Source organism: Equus quagga, chromosome 7, assembly GCF_021613505.1.
Source record: "Equus quagga isolate Etosha38 chromosome 7, UCLA_HA_Equagga_1.0, whole genome shotgun sequence".
Taxonomy (NCBI): Eukaryota; Metazoa; Chordata; class Mammalia; order Perissodactyla; family Equidae; genus Equus; species Equus quagga.
Window position 1 is genome coordinate 101,463,873 of NC_060273.1, and position 21,132 is coordinate 101,485,004.

A 21,132-nucleotide genomic window follows, 5' to 3' on the forward strand; every position below is an offset into this window, starting at 1 on the left:
TAACTGCGGGCAGCGTGTGTCAAGTGTCATGGAGTGGAACATAGAAAGAGTTTTAAGTACCCAGAAGGATAATTTGTTTATGGCTAAAGGTAATCCATGATGCTATTGTGAAGAAAGTGGTTTTTGAAGGACGGATAGAGTAGGGCAGAAGATTTCAAGCTGGGTTATGCAACTCCTGGTGGGGAGGGGATACAGGAGACCTTTCCAGGACTATGTGGGCTAAGGCAGTGTTCTAACTGAATCAGTTTCCAGATTCTCTTTCCTGGAAGGAATCTGCCTGTTGTGGTAGACTTGCTCCTCTCCAGCCTGCCCTTTCCAATGGAACTTGTTCTGTTTTCCAAAAGAAAGGCAGACCTTCTCCCCATCCGAAATCTTGTTCTACTGCCTTGTCCTTAAATGTTAAGCCCCCTGGCTTGATCTCAGGAAAGTAAATGACCTTGATTATCAAGTGACACATCCTTTTCTAAATCATTTTTTTGTTTTGACTTCCAACAAAATTGAAGGAGGACCCAACTGGTTCGTTACCTGGTAGAACATTTGAAATCCCACATGAAATGTGGGATTGATTGAAACGTCCACATGTTGCTTTACATAAACCTCTACTTATGTGAACAAGCTTTCTCAGCATTGAGAACCTATCAAAATAAAAATAGGAATAGAATTCTTGCCAAACTGTTTCATTCTAGCCAAAAAAATAACCTTCTTGAATGGAGATGATCCACGTAATCATTGGGAAAACAAAACTATCCCATTCATCTCTTTTAGGATTACTTTCCAATAAAAATTTATGTGTTACATTTAATAATTATTTATCAACATTAGTATGGTATGCTAATAATATACTGTTAATAATTGTAATGATAACTTAGTTTAGAAGAAATTTTAACATGTAGAGCTTTATGGTCATGGGAAATAAAACTTATTTTATGTTACTTCTATTTTTTGTCACAGAGAAGTAAGGTAGAGTGAATAAAAACTTTCAAGCATAAACATATTACTTTGGAATAAATTCTTGCAGAGGAGGAGGAATTGAAATGCAGCTACAAGGAGAAAAAAGAACACTGAAATTTCCAACTGCTAAACTCATTTCATGTATTTTTAAAATGGATGACTATAGATATTAAATTTCTGTGGTATTTTATTACAGTGGATACATCTAAGAGAGTCATGAAACAGTTCCATTTAACACTGTCAATATTTACTATATGCTGCAAATGACATCCTTTGGTACTATTTAAACTTGTGATGAAAATGTTAGATATCATCTTAGAAATGTGCTGAGGTACATAGTTTTTCAAATTCTTTTTTTTTTTTTTTTTTTTTGCTGAGGAAGATTCACCCTGAGCTAACATCCACTGCCAATCTTCCTCTTTTTGTATGTGAGCTGCCACCACAGCATGACCACTGACAGATGAGTAGTGTAGGTCCACACCTGGGAACAGAACCTAGGCCTCTGAGCAGAATCTGCCGAATTTAACCCTTAGGCCACTGGGCTGGCCCTCAAATTCTTTTAGTGAGTACTTGCGTAGGAAAATTTGAAGAACACTCAGTTAAGCTCTCTTAGCTATGAACTCAAATGTGCCAGCAGAAAAAAAGGAAAATTTTCCCAATTTTGCCTTAGCTAAATAAGCCCTTTTAAAGCTATCTTTATGTATAATTATATGTACTTTGTATTTGTGTATACTTTATGTACTATTATAATTGCATCAAATTAAAACTTGTAAAGCAGTGGTCTAGCAGACTCCTCTGAAACAGAACCAACTCTGGGTCAAGTATGGAACTGTCCACTTTCCCTAGACCAAGTGAGCGTAAATTGTTCGAGAGAGGACGACTGGGGAAGGTTTGCTGTACGTTGCTCTAAATGGCGTGGCCCTGTTGGAGAAGTTGAGGGCAGTACAAGAGAACTACCAGGATAGGGTGTGACCCTTCACTCAACTCTCTTCCCTCAATCTGTGTCCTCATCACAGGAGGAAAAACTTGGTATCTAAGCGATGTGCCACACCTCTTGATCCCAGCCAATCATTCCCAGATAGGCATTGCCATTGGGCCTAAGATGGCTGAAAGGAACTATGGGCGTCCCTCTGGTGTTATCATATCTGGCAGCCCCTCCAGCACACACAGATGTAGACTACAGGTTCTTCAGATAGTAGAGCCTTTTCATTCTACTCTGAGGGTCTAAGAGAGTGAGCAAATGCCTTCCCAGGCTCAGAAGTGCCTTTCTTGTTTAAGCTGGCATTCTGACCCACAAGGAAGGATGTCTCTGCCCACCTCTGTCTCAGTGTGTATAGCTCTGGCAGATGGGCAGAGGATGAAGTGCCTTCATTGCCATCTGACTCACACTCCCAAGTTGATCATTTTGGTAACGAGGAAAGCAGAGGGATCCAGGAGAGTGCTGGATCAGGGAAGGAGAAATTGGAAGCAGACCAACCAGGGAAGGGATCTTTCATGCAGAAACATATTTCCCTAGCATCTTTCTCATCCACACCCATTCTTCATAATCTACCCTCCAGCTTTTTAGCAGAATGCCTTGTTTGATCTTGCAGTTGACATGTAGTAAAATCATTGTCTTAAAAATCTGTGTATTTGTGGTAAAAAGGTAACCGTACTTAAATACCACCCTTGGGACTTTTGAATGCAGAAACTCTTAAGAAAAGCAGGGATCTGGCTGTCTTTTTGGGATGAGTGGGCCAATGTCAGGCATTTAAACTTTAAAGAATTAGTCATTGGAGGGGCTGGCCTGGTAGCGTAGTGCTCAAGTTTGCATGCTCCACTTCAGTGGCCTGGGGTTTGCGGGTTCAGATCCTGGGTGTGGACCTATCCACTGCTCATTAAGCCATGCTGTGGCAGCATTCCACATACAAATAGAGGAAAATTGGCACAGATGTTAGCTCAGGGCCAATCTTCCTCACCAAAAAAAAGAATTAGCCATTGGACTCAGAAACACCTCTATTTTCCAAATTGTGTGTTTTAAAGTTTAATTTTATTTTACATAATTTAATGCGTGTTCTGTCAAATATAAAACATTTCATGACAGGAAAAAATGTGCTAAATTATGTATGTTTCTGACAGTCACTCTTTCTGAAGGGAAGGCATGGGTCATTTAGGATGAGGGCACTCAAACGTGAACAGAGCCAAACCACACAAAAGCCTGGTAGTGGTCTGATGCACACAGGCCAGAAGCATTTGCATATAGGATGTTAAAAGATGAACAAAAAGAGACTGTGGAGCACTGGACACTGGCGTTACAGTGCTGTCTAAACTATAGGGAATTGTGGGCCTTCATTAAGCGTCTAACAGTCCAGAAACAAAACTAATTCCAGCTCATGAGCTGGATTTGGTTCTTTAATAAACTGTAGCAGTCCCCTGATAATGTGATGGTCACATTTCTTCCAAATGTGACCAGCCTCTTGAAATGTAGAGGGCTTTGTCTTCTTAATGTGAACAATACACAAAATGAATTGGATGCTCCTGATTAATTCTAAGTGGTCTTGTTAAAGTTAATATATTACTTTATCTAAAATAAAATACAGCTTTACTTAGGAGCTTTGATAAGTATGTCAGTAACTGATCTTTGTTGTAGATAATCTGTGGCGATCATTTACAAGAGTAGTGTGCTGTAGCAGAAGGCTGCTTTTAAAGCTCCGAGTAGCCCAGTCCTGTAGGCTGTGTCTGCATGTCCTCTTGTCCTGCATTCCCATACAACCATGTCCAGATTGTTTTTGTCTTAGTTTTGACACTTTTTAAACACAACATCATTGTCCTGAATTTTCTCTTCTAGTGGAAAAAATAGTAGGAAAAAATACCTGCTTTATAATAATAGACCTTCCTTGAGTGCCTACCATATATAAAACACTGTACTGGCAGTCATGGGGAGAGGAGCACAGTGATGTATTCTTCATTTTATTAAGATGTTGAGGCATTATTATAAAATAAGGCCTGAGGATATAATGTACAGCATGATGACTATAGTTAATAATATTGTATTATACATTTGAAAGTTGCTAAAGAGTAAATCTTAAAAGTTCTCATCACAAAATTTTTTTTTTTTTAAAGATTTTATTTTTTCCCTTTTTCTCCCCAAAGCCCCCTGGTACATAGTTGTATATTCTTAGTTGTGGGTCCTTCTAGTTGTGGCATGTGGGATGCCGCCTCAGCGTGGTTTGATGAGCAGTGCCGTGTCCGCGCCCAGGATTCGAACTGACGAAACACTGGGCCGCCTGCAGCAGAGCACGAGAACTTAACCACTCGGCCACAGGGCCAGCCCCACAAAAAAATTTTTTGTAGCTGTGTATGATGACGGATGTTAACTAGACTTATCGTGGTGATCATTTCACAACATATACAAATATCAAATCATTACGTTATATACCTGAAACTAATATAATGTTATATGTTAATTATACCTCAATAAAAAAAGATTTTGAGGCCTTATTAACTTATTAATAATTTAAAAATTACTAATTTTATTGTGTATATTATAAATATTTTATGAAATGTATACATGATAATTCCTGTTTCTAGGTATTTAAGATGGAAAACAACTGTTTGGCTTTATCTAAAAGAAAGAGTTGCCCCAAATGGAATGATTTGTATAGTGTAGGAAAATTGCCTTCAGTGTTTTATTTCTTGAAGTGGATAGTGGTTAAATAGCTGTTGACTTTATAATATTTGTTAAACTGTTCATATGTTATATATTATATTCTTTTTTGGTGGTCTGTTTTAAATTACAATGAAAAAGGAGTGGGGAAAAGATTTCTCCAACCTCAAAATATCTCTTGGAGCAGTGCCTGAAATTCCATTGTTATCAGTTAATTATTTAGTTAATGTTTGACTACTCTTTTTCCTCTTTAAGATGAAACTATTCTGTGGCAAATAATACACGAAGACGTGAGCCTTTTAGTGTGATGGGTTTGTCAGATCATCTCTTCTCTGTAGCCCAAGAATCCGAGCAAATGTAGAAAGGATGATTCTGAAAGTTAATATGGTGGTGGGAGGAAGAGTTTGGAAGAGGAAAATGGTTAATAATGCATGTCATCAAAATGGAGTTAGTAAACCTAAATAACGCATAGCCTATCTTTCTCACGTTTGCAGATTTCAATAACCAGCACATAACCTAGCTTTACTGAATTGCATAGCTTTCTTCTCAAATGGTAGTATGATAAAGTTCTGACTAATTTGACCTAATTAGGACGATGGTTAAAATGTTATGTTTTGAAAGTATAGTTATTGCTTTTAAGTGAAACTTTAGTAACATAAAGAAAGCTAATCAGTATTGCCTAAGTAGGGCTTTTTAAGAACTCTACATCCGTGAATAGACAACAGTAATTTATAGTGTGTAAATATTATATGAATGGATACTTCAGGGGGGCTCCCAGTAAGTTAATGCTTTTAGGTAGTTTCCCCCGCAGTATGTTTTCCTAGTAAGATGTTTAAACCCCATGCTTGTCCAGTTCACATAGAAAAGGGGAATACATATAAGCAGATTTTTAGTTAGTAGTTTACCATTCTGAGTATAGAAGGACCATGAATTAGATTGTGTTACTGACACCGCCTTATCTCATTTGTGCTGCGTCGATGAGAGTTTTCTGACTCTTGTTGCAGTAAAATGGTCCTGACAGTTGACCAGTTTATTTTGAAGAAGCCTGGCTGCATTGTGTGTGAGTGTTGGAGAGAGAGCATGGACGTGATATCTTTTCTGCAAGTCTTTCGGAAAACCATCCATCTGGTGTTTCATCTTTAAAAATTATGATTTGGATATTGTGAATAACCAAATATTAGCTTAACAAAATATATACGCATTGTTTGAAATTTTTCTATTTTAAAATATTCCTCAGTTTTTTGTCTACCTGTTCATTAATTTTTTAGAAGATTCGGATGGAAAGAAACTAGGTGAAAGTAATTAAGCAACCTCACTTTTCCCAAGGGGATCAGTTGTTAGACCAGGAAAAAACTAGTCAGTCTAAAGAGAGGACTGGAGCAAACCGAGGCTTATTCTTAAACTAGTTGCACAGGGCTTTGGGTAACGTGACGTTCCCCCTTACTCACACTTCTTCAGTTGGTGTTCTTGGCACTGCGTATTGGTCCCTCTGCTGTGCCTCCTCTTCCCCAGAGCCAGGGAAAACAGCCCTAGGTACATGAAGTTAGTAATACCTGCTGAGAACAATACTACATTTCTAAAAAGTTCATTAGGAACAACTAAAAATATTAATGTTGGGGCATACCTACTGTTTGGAGCACAAATGGATGAATCCTTCCTGCCACTACCCCAGGGCCATACCACATAGAATCCTACATTTGAGAAGCAGCTCCATCCCAAATCTCTGCCTGCAATTTTGGTAATCTGCCCTTGTGATTTTTATTAACCGTTACAGCAAAATAGACAGTGACTGGCCACTGCCGATGTCTGATAGCACACAGGGTAGTTCAAGGGAGTTGGTTGTGTTCCATTTATCATACCTGATGAAATTGCCCGTAGGCCCCAATGTTATTCTTTTCTAATGCCTGGATTCTGAATGATGCTGCAATGTGAGCTTACTTTTAATGTGTATCTCTCTTTGGGTTTGTCTTTCCATTTCAGGATTCCAAAATAAGAGCAAAATTCTTATATTAAATCCCTGTTGAATTCCTTATAATAATAGCTTTTGGAACTCTTATTTGGAACCACTTATTTGGATATTCTTTTCACTTATCTTCAAAGCGTCTGTCTCTCCCAGTGGACCCCTAAGAGAGACTGACTTTGAACTTTTTGAGGGTGGGACGCAGATGACACGTGGAAGGCCGTGGGTTGTGGTGGTTTAGAGCTAAGTCTCTGGAGCCAGACAGCGGGGTTTCAGAGATGATCCCCCCACTCCCGAGCCATGGGACCTTGGAAAGGCCTGTTTTTCTTCTCTTTAAGAAATGGGGATAATGTTAGTATCTACCTTATAGGGTTATTTTGAGGATTATATGAGTAAATAGACATGAAGTGCTTGAGACAGCACCCAACACATGGTAAGTGCTCAATAAATATTAGCTCTCATTAGTATTACAAATTCATCTTGTGACTCAAAAACTTAAGGGGTTAGTGGTGGTTACACCTTGGATTGAAGGACCTGAATTGTGGACATACCCCAGCAAGATGCCTCTCTGAGAAAGACACATAACTGAACAAGGACTTCGAGCATCCCATTGCTAGCTTCCCCTGTACCTCCCAGAGTGAGGTGCAGCCCACTTGAGAAGAGTTGTCGTGGGCGCCCACACATCTCACTCCCACAGGCTTATCGACTTCTGTCCTGAGAATGGGATCCAGACTTCCTGGATGGGCCCAGCCGCTTCACTGATCTCTGTTTGGATCATGATTTCCAACATTGTGTCTGCTGGGGGCTCCCTCTGCTGGTCCATCTAGAATGTATGCAAATCTGTGGAATAATAGCTTGTAAAAAGTCAGTTTTAGACTTTTAGGAATGTTTGCATAAAAAACATATTTGGAAACTTTTTTTTGGATGTGAGTGATGCAAATCACATCTATATTATTCTTTTTTCCATTTGCATTATGAGTTGGAATATTTTCAGGTGTGAAATTTTTTTTTTGGTTTGATTTGGAATGGGGGCTATCAGGGCATGCCAGGAAACAGTAACTTCTTCACAATGTAGTTATCAAGGACTGATTATTATGTCTTACATTCCAATATACGGCACCAAATCCCTTAGATTCGTATTTTAACAGTCTAGAGTAAAAATGTCCATGATGTGGGAACTTAGTTAACTCTTAAAGTCTCAGAAGTCCCATTTTAAAGTGATGTCATAGCCTAGACCCCTGTGGACATTGTAATGTTGAAGATTTAGTACGTGTCAGAAAATGGTACCTCAGATTTATTGGACGATTCATTATTTATTAAGAATTATAATTTCTTAATAAAATGTGCCATGATGTCCCTAAAATTGCATTTTAAAATAACGTTTTTGCTCCTTTGTATTTTTCTGATCACTATCTCCTTTCTTCCATCTTTCCTTCCCCCTGTTTGTTCCTAGGATCAAACAGCATAAATCGGGTAACTGTGAATGTGGAAAATGGAGAAAATGAAGGAACAACTAAAATTATTGCACCTTCACCAATAAAAAGGTCAGTCAGTTAACTGAAAGAACACACCACTATATGCTGTCACCAAAATGCTTCTTCCTGTTGGCAAGGTTAAGAATCTTTTCACTTTGATTAATTAACTAATACTTTTGATCAAAATAGTCTGTGTGCCAAAGCATACTTTAAAATGCCAGTAAAATAGAAAACATCAGAACCTGCCTCTTTCATTTGAAGGAAATGCTTCTGTTGTCACAACGTGCTGAACTCTTAGATAGTCTGTGGTCTGCATTCGTGGTAGCAAAGTGAAAATTCCATGTGATTTTTAAAATGGCATGATATAATGGACTAATTCAGAGGGACCTGTGAAATAAAGTAGATGATATTCATGTCTAATGTACTGTGTTCATTACAGCGGTGTACTGAACTGTGCCCTGGAAAGAGGGTTTGAAGCATTTAGAGGCACATGGCTTTAGAAGTCAGTGATTGCATATGTATGAAGAGTTGTCATGGTCCTCTGCATCAATTTTCCCAGCAGCATTCCCCAGCGGAAAGACCTTCTTTTAATATGTTGCATGGATTGTTTCCCTGAAAGATCAGCCTTGTTCTCTGTTAAGACGCTGTTTCAGCATCATTTTTTCCTATCTCCAATTATGTTCGCAGAAAAGCATTTTAGACATACAACGAGCAGCTTTCATCCACTCACTTTCTCTCTGGACATAGTTCCATGCACATCATGGAGAAGTCCAAGCAGTCAGAAATACATGACCTTGAAAGACTTCTTAGATCATCTATTGCATCTCTTGTTAGTAAATAATGGTGTCTTCATTTGCCAGGATTGTGGCTACTTGGAAGAGTATAGTTTATAATTTCCCAGCGAGATAATTCTAAGATACGGAGATTCGCAGAGTTGCAATGTTTTCCCCAGGGTTTTGCCTACATTTTCTTTTGTTTAGGTCTAGGATACACCCTTTACAGATTCTCTTTTTGGAATGACAAGTTCTTTGCCTCTGCATACACTTTAGTTGACTCTGCTTCCCTTAGCCAGCCTCACAGCTGTGGATAGAGTCAGCTTAATCTGTATGTACAGGGCATGCTTATGGTAAGTCTAACATAAGAACAGTAATCTTCCGTGAAATTCAGATCCCAAGCCTTTTTAAAATGTACAGAATGAGTTCAATCCCCTTTGCAACTGCATTCTTGACGATAGGATTGATACCTGAAGGCCGCCAAATTTTCCACTCACGCTCGAGATGAGAAATAGCTTCGGGAGTGAATGCAATTAATTTGCCACCCAGGATTTCATTATTCTTTAACTTTCGCCTGCTCTCCCAATGCCCCTTTCATCTCCCCATTGCATTTCTCAGTCTCCCTTTTCTGTTTATGATTTTTCTTTCTAATTTATTAAACACACACACACTTTCTACTATTGTGTTAAATATTTAGATATTTATTACTTTACCTCATTTCGAAAGTAGGCTTTTTCTTTGGGAATTTGATCTTCAAAAGTTTTTTTAACCTTTATAAAAATAATGAATTGTTGATATATAAAACCTACTTACTATATACTAATGCTCTGAGTTATGTGCCTTGGCAAGTACATGATTTTTTAGGCTTATATTAATTCCTGTGTGGATGTAGTATGCTAGAGTACAAATTTCTTTTCTTTTTTTGAAATGACTTTGTCATTTTTTTCTCTCTTTTTTGTTGGCTGTTATAAAGGACCCTCCTATGACCATGTTTGAGGACAGTTGTATAAAGGATTCCTCAAAAAGCCAGGGTTAAAAGTGGATTAGGAGTTAAGTAGCTCTATCTTCTTCTGAGGCTGAGACTCCCAGGGAAGTGAGGGAGAGGTGAACCTCCCACCCCCACTGGTGACTGAACGCTTCTGATGAGTGCCTTCTTCTGTGTTTCCAAAACAATTTGTTGGTGTTGAATAACAACTCAGTTATATTTACATTCTTAGGACAGAAAGATGATACTAGGTCAGGAAATAGCATTTGAAAGTCATTCTGATTTGGAAGGATGAAGCCAAGATATGGCGGAAACTGGGGGCAGCGGAAGGTCGGTTTGGGTAGCCTGAACCTGCCCAGAGCCAACCAGCCTGCACAGAGTCAGACCCAAGTCCAGACCCAGGGGGTTTCTGACCACTGCTCAAAAGAGGCAGCCAGCCTCACGAGCTCAGATACCCCAACTTTGCTTCCTCATTAGCTTCTTTTCATGGCTTAACAGCTGTCCTTGCTTCGTTTCCTTCAGGTGGATGCTCTTAAAAGTTTCTTAACAATGGATGACTTGGCTTCTGTTGACTTAAAGCAGTAAAACTAGAAAGAAAGAAGGGGGGAAAAAGACCCCAGAGTACTTGCTGGTGACATGTATTTTTTTAGGCAGCCATTCGTATTCTTTTTGGAATGAGTCATGGGTATAAATAAAAACACACCCATATTTTTAAACATTTGTTAAATAATTTTACTGAAGAAATAAGTGTGTGAGTTCCTTTTATTTCCTAGTTAATTTATTTTCCATACCTTTGTTTTTTTTAATTAAAGCTTTAAGAAAGCAAAGAATGAAAACAGCCCTGATACCCAAAGAAGCAAATCTCACGCACCGTGGGAAGAAAATGGCCCCCAGAGGTAAAGGGAATTATTGTTTAGGCAAAGGACAACAGTAGAAAAGGGGTTAGCAATTGCAGCTTATTAAATAATGGCATCCACCTGCTGCGTGGCTGGTCATGATTAGCTGTGGACAAGGCGATCAGATTCCTAAATCAGTGTGACTGGGAATTTCCGAAATAGAAGTCGGCAGAGTGTGTCCTAACATGAAACTGTCTCTTGGAGAGACAGAAGGGAAAACTAGAGTCTATTAAGAAACTGCCTGGAAGGTCATTTGGATGGTTTGGAGTAAGATGACATATTTCTGAAAACTCTAAATCACATATTAGTGATAATTTCCCCCATTTCGTAGTTCTTGTAAAAACTTTAGTTGAAAACGATGAGTGATGAATGGTGATTTCAGAAGACCTGTATTCCTAAAAATATTGATATATGTTTAGCTTCTTTCTGTTTACAACTACCAAACCTGTGACAGACCTGCATTATAACTCACCAGCTCTATAGTTATGGTAGTTTCAGGTATGACAACCCAGAGGTTCAAATTCTAGCTCTGCCACTTCCTAGCTGCTTTACTTGGGCCACTTAAACATTCTGTATTTCCAATTTTCTTTTCTGTTAAATGGGCCTAATAATTGTACCTCAGTGCTTAGGGTTGATATGAAGATTAGCTAAGATAAGGAATAGAAAGCCTTTAGCTTAGTCAGCACCTGGCATGTGGTAAATTTGTCACAAATGCAAATTGTTGTTATTGCCATCATTCAAGTCTGTTCATTACTTACGATTGAAGTCCAGTGAGACAAATCCATTCCGGCAAAATAATGACTTTTATGATTTCATTTACCAGATCTTACTCTCTTTTCTTTCAATAATCTTGTCTGCAAAGAGAATCACGTGCCCACGATCCAGTATTCCCCCGAAAGTACCACCTGTGCAGTTATGACACTTCCCTAGGTCCCGGTTAGGGTGTTGCCCCCGCAGGCCCTCTGCGGGCACTGTTGACCCTTCCTCTTCCACTCCAGTGGACTCTACAACTCTCCCAATGACCGCACGAAATCCCCAAAATTCCCCTACACGCGCCGCCGGAACCCCTCCTGTGGGAGCGACAATGACTCTGTGCAGCCAACGAGGAGAAGGTAAGCTGAACACAGCCCCTCAGTTTTTAATTTTCAGTGGAACCTCTGCATCCCAGTTACATTTTTATCACAGGTTCTTCTCATAATATCTTGACTATTTGTCTCCCCAAGAAAACAGCGTATGTATTTGAGATAAAATAAGCTAGAGATCCTGAAGCATTTCTTCTAAACGGCCAGGGTTTCAGAGAACAATTTCATAAAATATTGACAGGAACTTGCTTTCTGTATTGTAATTAAGGCTGATAAGTTAAAAAATATGTTATGTGTTTAATATATTTTAACCATATATATTATATAGTATGTGTAATATATTACATAGTGTATATAATATTATATTAATAATACATGTTGATGTATAAAAGATATTAAATGTTTCTACCTGACAAGACAAAATTACTTTTATAGATAAATCTTCTTAGCTGAGGCTGAGTGCTCTGCTCTCCAGACTGATATTGTTGCATAAACTTGAGTAAAACCCGTTGCAGAGCACAGAGAGTGAATCCTGTTATATTTTCTCCAGCAGGTCAGATTATTTGTGTGATTATATTTGATGTACTTACTTAAAAAAAAAAAAGTCCATATCTAGAAATTTTGGATTTTCTCTGAAAAGCGGGCTGGGCAATGTGGCAGATTCAAGAGAGGAAGACCTAGAAATGACTTACCAGTGAGATTCATTTCATTCCTGCATATGGGGACTGTGTTTTACTCTGGGTACCTACATAAGTGGTATTTTAAAGTTGACTTTTATAACTATGAGAAGTCCAGGTCATGTTCTCAGATAGCCATCAACATTCTTTTTATACACTCTGGATTTAGAAGCAGAAGCCCTTCTCTCTTCTCTGCCCTTCTTTACGCTTGCTGGTCCATCCCTCTTTGATTTCTTCTACTTCTGCCAGTTTCCCAGAGTCTTATTCCCCAGCTGTCTCAACCCAGGTCCAACTTCACTGAAATCTTCTGATGGTTGAGAAGAGAAAGGTCTATGTCTCCTGACCTAGTAGGACTGAAAAGGCGAGCTAAAGGATGACCAGCAGTGATTAGATAGGATAATGGAATAGTAGTTGACATATATCATGGTCCGAGTACTGAGCAAATTGCTTACTCTATGTTATTTCATTTGATCCTTATAATAGCCCTATAGAAATTGGCATTTGTATCATTCAGTCACTAGCCATTTCCAGCAGAGAGGGATTAATGCAAGGTATTGGTGCACAGTATGACTAGGATTGAAGGAACAAAGGCAGAGAGTGGGGCAACTCTGAGATCTGGATGCTGTACTGCCCCTGGGCTGGAGGAATAAAAGAAAGGAAGGGGTGTTACCCAGAGATCCTGAAGCTGCTTCTGCCTTTGAGGTGGCCCTCGTGAGCCTGTGCTTGCTCCTGACATTGCTGTGGGCACCACCACTGTTGGACCTACTCTTGCTGCCACTACTGGAGGTACCACCACTGTAGCTAATGCTGTGGAACCCCCACTTCTCAGGAGTGCAAGAGTGGATGCCTCAGGTACTGCCAGAAGCAGAATCACTTCCGCTTTTCTCCTCCCATCAGATCTCTCCTGATTGCTTCCATAAGTGGAACCCAGCTGGTGAAGGAGTCCAGGAAAATGTAATTTTCCGACTTCCAGTCCTGGCAATACAGGAGAGACTATAGATGGGTCAGGATGGGGCTGAGTACCAATGGAAAAATACCTGGCCCAGCGTTATCATCTCACTTTTACACTTGAGAAAACTGAGGCTTGGGGATGACAGTAACTGTCCTTTATGACACATCTGGGATTTGGATCCAGGTCTGTACATCTGAAAAAGGCAGGGATGATGAATTGTCATTTAGATAAGGCAAGGAGAATGATTTCCTGCCCTCCTTCCCTACCAACAATTGGTTCGACTTGGACAACATTTAAAACCAAGGCAACACCACTGGGAAACACTTTAAAGTGCATTTGTGTGTATATGTATGTTGAGAGGGTGTGGGTAGTGGGAATAACTAAATATATTAAGAATTTGGCACTGTATGATTATTATTAAATAGGTTTTTATAGTTTTTCATCTTTAATTATGAGTGTTCTTGGTTAGCATTCCCTAAATAAAATAATTACACATATTGAGCAGATGGTCCTTTTGTTTTAATATATTTGAAAATGCATTTATCAAGTTTTGCTAAAATATACCAAAATTTACATTAATTTTTTCCAAACTAATTGCTTGAAGTAGTTTGAAGCATATACATTCCCCAATCCAGACTTAATGACTTCTGTAATGAGATACATTTTCTGCTGGCTTCCTGTGTTTTACAGAGAAGTAATTGTGGTGAGTGGATACAGGATCCTTTCATTGGCACCATCCATCCAGAGGAAAGTCTATTTTGATTTATAGGAAAGAGAATCTTTTTGTCTGAGCAGCCATAGAACCTTGTGTCTAGTTCTGTGTGTCACTTGAAAAGTCTCTTATTGGGCATGAGTGTTTTGAGGAGACTAGCCATTGCTGCGTGTTGGCATAGAAGAGCTAAAGCTTATTCTGTTTTCTTTCCACTATAAATACCATATAAATGTCCCTGTCCTTCTCAGTCTTGTTTTGTCGTCACACATATTTACCTTGCCCTGGAGTACCAATCCCTAGCTGGTTTAACTGACATTTAAAACCAAGATTTGTCATCAGTATGGAAGAATCTCAAGGACTTAAATTTAATAAGAGGAAAGTCTATTTTGCATTTGATGCCAGGATAACATGTTTTGCAAAAGATGGCAAAATTTCATATTTTTCCAGTTGTTTATCATTGGATAGATACAGCTATCAAATTCTGGCCGAGTCCATAAAACTGATTCTTAACCTTTTTGGGTGACAAAACTCTGAGAATCTGATGAAATATTGGATTCATTCCCTAGGGGAAAAATACGTAATTAAATACACATACAAATCATCATATAATTTTCCAGGTTCATGGGGACTCTAAAGCTGCTGGTTTAAACATTTCTGTTCCAGAAAAAGAAAGCCAGCGTACCTCTGACATTACAATTTATTTTCGCCCCTATTGATCTTTACACTCAAAAATGTTTACTGAGTACCTGCTTCATGCCAGGCACTGTGTTAAACAACGCTAGACAAAGTGTCTACCCTTTGGGAACTTACAATCTCCGGAAGAAATATACGAATCACACAAATACATGTACAGTTACGACTTTGTGTGTGTGATGCACTGAAATAAGAATCACCAGGACATTACAGGCTTGAGAGGGACAACTCTGAGTTTGGTTTTTGATATGTTGAGTTTGTGGTGCCTTGGAGAAGTCCAAGTGCAGGATCCACATGGATTGTTGGAGATAAGTCAGGAGCTGGATTAGCTGTCTGGACTGAAATAAAATTTCTCAAAAATATTAATTGAAATCTGAACTAGAGATGAGGCTGTGTAGATAGCTAGTATAGAAATGCGAAGACAAAGCCAGTGACAGAGCTGTGACAAACTCCAGCATTTATTTAACTTGAGACAGAGAAATTGTATCCCTAGGAAAAATCAAGAGAGTGAATATTTGTTTACTAAATGGCTCCCTTCTCTCTTTATTCCCAGAATGCTAGAAGCCAGGCTTATATCTCCCAGGAATGAGATTAGAGAATCTCGCTGTAGCAAATGGACAGATAGATACAAAGAGGAGACCTACAGATACCAATTTGGAAAAGATCCTCCAATGAAGTGGTTCAGACTAGCCCCATTAGTTTGCTCCACATTATAGTGAAGCTGTCAGTTAACATGCTCTGCACCATCCAGAGGGTTCCAGTCTTTTTAGTGCCTAATGCTTAAATATGAAGAGAGCGCCGTAGTCACCTTGGAGGATGGCCTCTGTGTGGAAAGACAGAGACCGAAACAATCAATTAGGAAAGAGTCTGTGTGTGTGTGTGTTGGGGTGGGGGGACTCACAGGAAATGCACACAATATAAGAAACAAAAATTTCTAAAAAGTATAATTATTATTTTTAGAAAAATGAAAAATTTAATAGCAAGGGAAAGTGAATGAAAGTTCTTAGACTTGAAATTTGTGTGGCAGAATTTAAAATAATCAATGGAGGGTTTGGAAGATGAAGTTAAGGATGTCTTTCCCAAAGTAGAACAAAAATAAAATGAAACAAATATATGGAAATATGAATAAAAAGGATCAAACCTGGATATCAAACATTCAGCTAATAAAATTTCCAAGAAAAAAGCCCACAGGGGCCGGCCCCGTGGCCAAGTAGTTAAGTTTGTGCACTCTGCTTTGGCGGCCCAGGGTTTCACTGGTTTGGATCCTGGACATGGACATCACCACTCATCAGGCCATGCTGAGGCGGCATCCCACATGCCACAACTAGAAGGACCCAAAACTAAAATATACAACTTTGTACTGGGAGGAGTTTGGGGAGAAAAAGCAGAAAAAAAAAAAAAAGAAAAAAAAGCCCCCAGAAAATGTAGGAGAGGAAACTATGAAAGAAATATTGCAAGAAAATATCCCAGAACTTACTTTATAGATAGAGAGTACCCACAGAGTGTTTGGCATAACAGATTGAAAAATTAGATCCATAGCAAGATCCATTATCATTAAATTTCAAAAGATTCTAGATTAAGAGAGAATTTTTAAGACTTGGAAAACTTGGAAGGTGGGAGAGAAAAAAAGTCTGTTCACAAATGGTGACAAATCAGAATGGTGACATTGGAATACTTAACAGTGATATCAGAGAAAGGAGATAATGAAGCATTGCCTTCAAAATGTTGAAGGAAGATTTCTTTTTTTATTGGTGAGGAAGATTGGCCCTGAGCTAACATCTGCCAATCTTCCTCTTTTTGCTTGAGGAAGATTGTTGCTGAACTAACAGCCATGCCAATTTTCCTCTGTTTTGCATGTGGAACACTGCCACAGCATGGCTTGGTGAGTGGTGTGTATGTCCCTGCCCGAGATCTGAACCTGTGAACCCTGGGCCACTGAAGCAGAGTGCACAAACTTAACCACTACACCATCAAGCTGACCCCAAAGGAAGATTATTTTTAGTTTAGGATTCCATGTATAGAATAAGGACATTTTAGAAATTCCAGGGGCTGGCCCCAAGACCAAGTGGTTAAGTTCACATACTCTGCTTTGGTGGCCTGGGGTTTGCCAGTTCGGATCCTGCGTGTGGACCTAGCACTGCTCATCAAGCCCTGCTGAGACGGCATCCCACATAGAAGAACTAGAAGGATCAACTAGAATCTACAGCTATGTACTGGGAGACTTTGGGGAGAAAAAAAGAAAAGGGGAAGATTGGCAACAGATCTAAGCTCGGGGGCCAATTTCCAAAAAAAAAAAAAAAAACACCACCAAAAACACCACCACTGACCAGCTTAAACTAGTTAGAGAGAGAGAGAGAAATAAAAAAAAAGAAATTCCAGCTCTGAAAAAAATATACCTGTCATGCAGATTTTCTCTGTTAACAACTGGAAGATATGTTCCACCAAAACCAAGACAAGAAGCCGTGAGACCTAGAAATATGGGACCCATCATACAAAGAAGCAAAAGGAATTCCCTGGATCATGGTGAAGGGAATTCATCAAAGCAACATCTGTGTAGCAGTAGTAGAGAGCAGACGGTCCAGATGTGAGCAGGAGGGCAGAGAGAGCTCCAAGAGGGATGGAAATGGAAGTTTCAGATTACCTGAGTATTCGTCCATCTCGGGGGGTTTTGCAGCTCTCTCAGAGTTTGCGTGAAGAAATAATGATAAGCACAAGGAAGACTAAGCAACCGATAGGTACATAGAAAACTAGGCAATTATCATCTCTAAGAAAGTCGTAAAACCTGTACAAGAATGGAATTGTATTCCTTGAATGCTATATGGATCATCTGTGAAGAGTATTTATATAACTGTGTTTATACTAAATAGTTATCCAAAAATTTGGTGTAAGGACAGAGACATATCAATGTTACATTATTTGATATAAGAATATTGGGGAAATGGGGAACGTAAGTTATGATAGGGCATTAAAGAGTCACGTCTGCCCCAATCAGAGTGCAAAGGCACTTCATAATCGAGGGTGAGGAAGTGGAGAAAAGGGACTTAGACACCTCTCTTAGAAAGTTTGGCTTTGAAGGAGAGAGGAGAGACGAAGTAGATGAAAGGGGGTGTGGAGTCAAAGTCAGTGTCTGCTAGGAAGGACTTGACAATCTGAAAAACTGGTAAAAGAATTTTCCATTAGGACAAGTTGAATATATGTGAGAGATAGGAGGGTATTTAATGAAAGTCATTGAGAAGATAAGAGGTGATGGGACCCATACAGCACAGGTGGAGGGACTGATCTTAGTTGTAAGGACAGATCTGTGAATGACAGAGGGAGATATTGGTAAGTCGTATTTTTGGTAACAGGAAGATGAAAGGGTTGCCACCTGATGGCTCCTTTTTCCTTTGGAAGGAGAAAACAAAGTCATCTGCTGAAGCGGAGGTATAACGCATCAGAAGGTTGCAAGGTGAAAAGTGTTTGAAACTGCTTTGCAGAAACAGAGAAAGTACTTAGATCAGAGAAAGGTGGTATGATTGTTGGGCTGTGTTGGATCCATTTGAGGTTTATGAACATGGGTTTGTAGTGTAACATATGCTCTTTTGTGTAATTCCCTCCAGCACTGCTCAGCCAGCTGTTGAAGTCTGGGCCAAGAGAACCTGGATAGTTGGATGCACCCACGCTTGGGGTCTTGCCAAAAAGACTGAACAGAAAGCAGGGACTTGAAGGAAGTTTTGAGTACTGGCCTGCATGTTATTGATATGATGGAAATCTAAGCTGAGTCAGTGAGGGAATGAAGAAAGGAGAAAAAGAGCTGATGGAAAGTAGAAAGGTCCATAGACCAGTAGTCCTGTTGAGGTCAAAGGAGGGTAGAGTGGAAGTGGTTGGATATGCAATAATGATAACAGCTAACATTTATTAAGAGCTTACAATGAGCCAGGTCCTACTCTGTGCATTTTAAATGTATTAATTCATTTTATCCCCATAACAACACTTTGTGGGAGGTTCTGTTAAAACTGAGGACTGAGAAGAGAAGTAATATGTTTAAATCACACAGCTCATCAGTGGAGGAGATGGGAGTCACGTTGTCTGGCTCCAGAGCCTGCACGTTTCACCAGGATGCCCCCTCAAAGCTGTGTGAAGGTGGATAGGATTGGTAAATAGGAAGGAGAGGAGACTGTGGTCAGAAAGCCAAGTGTTTGAAGGTGGTTACAGATGATAAAGTCCAAAGTGTGACCATGATGTGGGTCGCTGAGTTATTGTGAAGAGGTTATTAGAGAAAAGGTCAAGGGACTTGGAGGCCAGAGTGTTGGAAAGGGCATCCAAGTGAGAGCTGACATCAGTCAAGTATGGCAGAACTTGGCGGATTGCAGACCCAGGACCTGCAGGCTCACCCCATCATTGGATGAATGGAACGTAGCAGACATGTTGTGCATTGTTATTTATAGACTGTTTGCAGCCCCCACTGGGTTACTGGCTTCTTGAGGCCAGTTGGTGTTATGTTCTATTTCTGGGACCTATCGTAGGGCTGGGCATATATGTGTGATTTAAATGTTTGGTGAATCAATGTGTAACAGAAAGAAATTAACTGAAGTGCAGCTCATTTTGGTGGGCTTTTCTTAGCCAACTGATAATCTTCTATTTTCTTTTATATCTTCGTTTATTTGTTTTTCATAGGAAAGCCCATAATAGTGGTGAAGACTCGGATCTAAAGCAAAGGAGGAGGTAAAAAAATAAAAATGGAGGAGGGTCAGGGAGAGGGAGGGTGGGTTGGCAGATTAGCACCACTCAGAGTTGAAGCAAGAGTGCGGAATTTTTTGTTTCTTTTATTAGTGGCTGCTTTAAGAGTATTAAATTTTTTTTTAACTTTCAAACATCCATTTTGGCTTCAGCTTGTCCTCAGTCTTCCATGCTGTAGCATCTTTAGCCATTTCTCTCTTTTTCTGCTCATTTGTATCTCAGAGGCGCTGCCTTGGTTATCTGTTGCTACGTTGAAACCATCCCAAAACTTGGTGGCTTAAAGCCACAATGATCATATATATCTTGTATACAGTGCTTCCCCCCTATCCATGGGGGATATGTTACAAGACCCCCCAGTGGATGCCTGAAACTGTGGATAGTACTGAATCCTATCTATACTATGTTTTTTCCTATATATACATACCTATGATAAAGTTTGATTTATAAATTAGGCACAGTAAGAGATTAACAGCAATAACTAATAATAAAATCAAACAATTATAACAGTATACTGTAATAAAAGTTACCATAGATCTTAGCAACCTCAGTGTACTTTTTTTCTTTCCTTATTAAGTCGAGGACATTCACCTTTTCACTTAGAGGAAGCACTTTTAGGCTTCTCCTTGTCACATCTGAATTGTCAGCGTCACTGCTCTTACACATTATTAAGTAAAGTAAGGGTTACCTGAACTCAAGTGCCGCGATAGTAGATCTAATAACTGAGACGGCTACTAAGTGACTAACAGGCAGGTAGCGTGCACAGCGTGATATGCTGGACAAAAGGATGATTCCTGTCCCACCAGGACTGAGTGGGACAGCCCAAGATTTCATTCCACTACTCAGAATGGCACACAATTTAAAACTTATGAATTGTTTATTTCTGGGCTTTTTCATTTAATATTTTCAGACTTCAGTTGACCATGGGTAACTGAAACCCTGGATAAGGGGGGACTCCTGTCGGTCTGCTGGCTGAACAAGCCATTCTGTAGCTAGTCTTGCTGGTCCCCGTGGAGCTGCAGTTGGATGGCAGGCGAGGCTGGAATATTTGAGGCCTCTCTCTCTTATGTTTGGCGTCTCGGGAGAATGAGTAAGAGGCCTGGGGTCTCTCTTTCTCTCCTTGGTCTCTCCACCTGGTGGCCTAGGCTTCTTGAGATGGCGGCTGTGAGGAAGCAGGAGCTACCAGCCCTGTTAAGGTGATAGTCCGGGAGCTGGCAAGAGTGTCCTGTCCACCTCACTGTGTTAATAAAACCAGTCACAGGACCAGCACAAATTGAAGAGGCAGGGATAAACTCTGCTTCTCTTGATGTGGGGTGGGGTTGACAGGACTTGGTGTCCATATTTAGTCCACCACCGGGGCTTGTAGCTTTGCGCTGTCAGGGTTCTGTTGGAAGCGCTTGATTTTGTGGTCCTGTCTGGGTGCATGGTGACGTTCGCCTTAATCTGCTTTCACCTTTCTGTAGACTTATTCATGTCTGACTGAAGTGAGAAACACCGACTAGGAGAGGGATAATACAGCTACTTATGGTTGGATTAGAAATTTTGCTGCAAAATTAATTCTAAAGAACTAATGTGAACCTTTCTGAAATTTTTTATCTGTCACAAATGTGGGCT

The 21,132-nt window shown here is 39.7% G+C and overlaps 1 protein-coding gene across 4 annotated transcripts in view; it reads left to right on the plus strand.

Moving 5' to 3' along the window:
- Positions 1-21,132, plus strand: part of EPB41L4A (erythrocyte membrane protein band 4.1 like 4A) — a 249,063-nt gene that overhangs the window by 194,390 nt on the left and 33,541 nt on the right. For 2 of the 4 annotated variants that reach the window (XM_046667060.1, XM_046667061.1), the window contains 4 exons: positions 8,011-8,101; positions 10,603-10,686; positions 11,685-11,798; positions 19,459-19,506. In XM_046667060.1, coding sequence (XP_046523016.1) covers positions 8,011-8,101; positions 10,603-10,686; positions 11,685-11,798; positions 19,459-19,506 — 337 coding nt within the window. The remainder of the gene's footprint in view (positions 1-8,010; positions 8,102-10,602; positions 10,687-11,684; positions 11,799-19,458; positions 19,507-21,132) is intronic. The other 2 variants (XM_046667062.1, XM_046667063.1) reach the window with 2 other exon arrangements.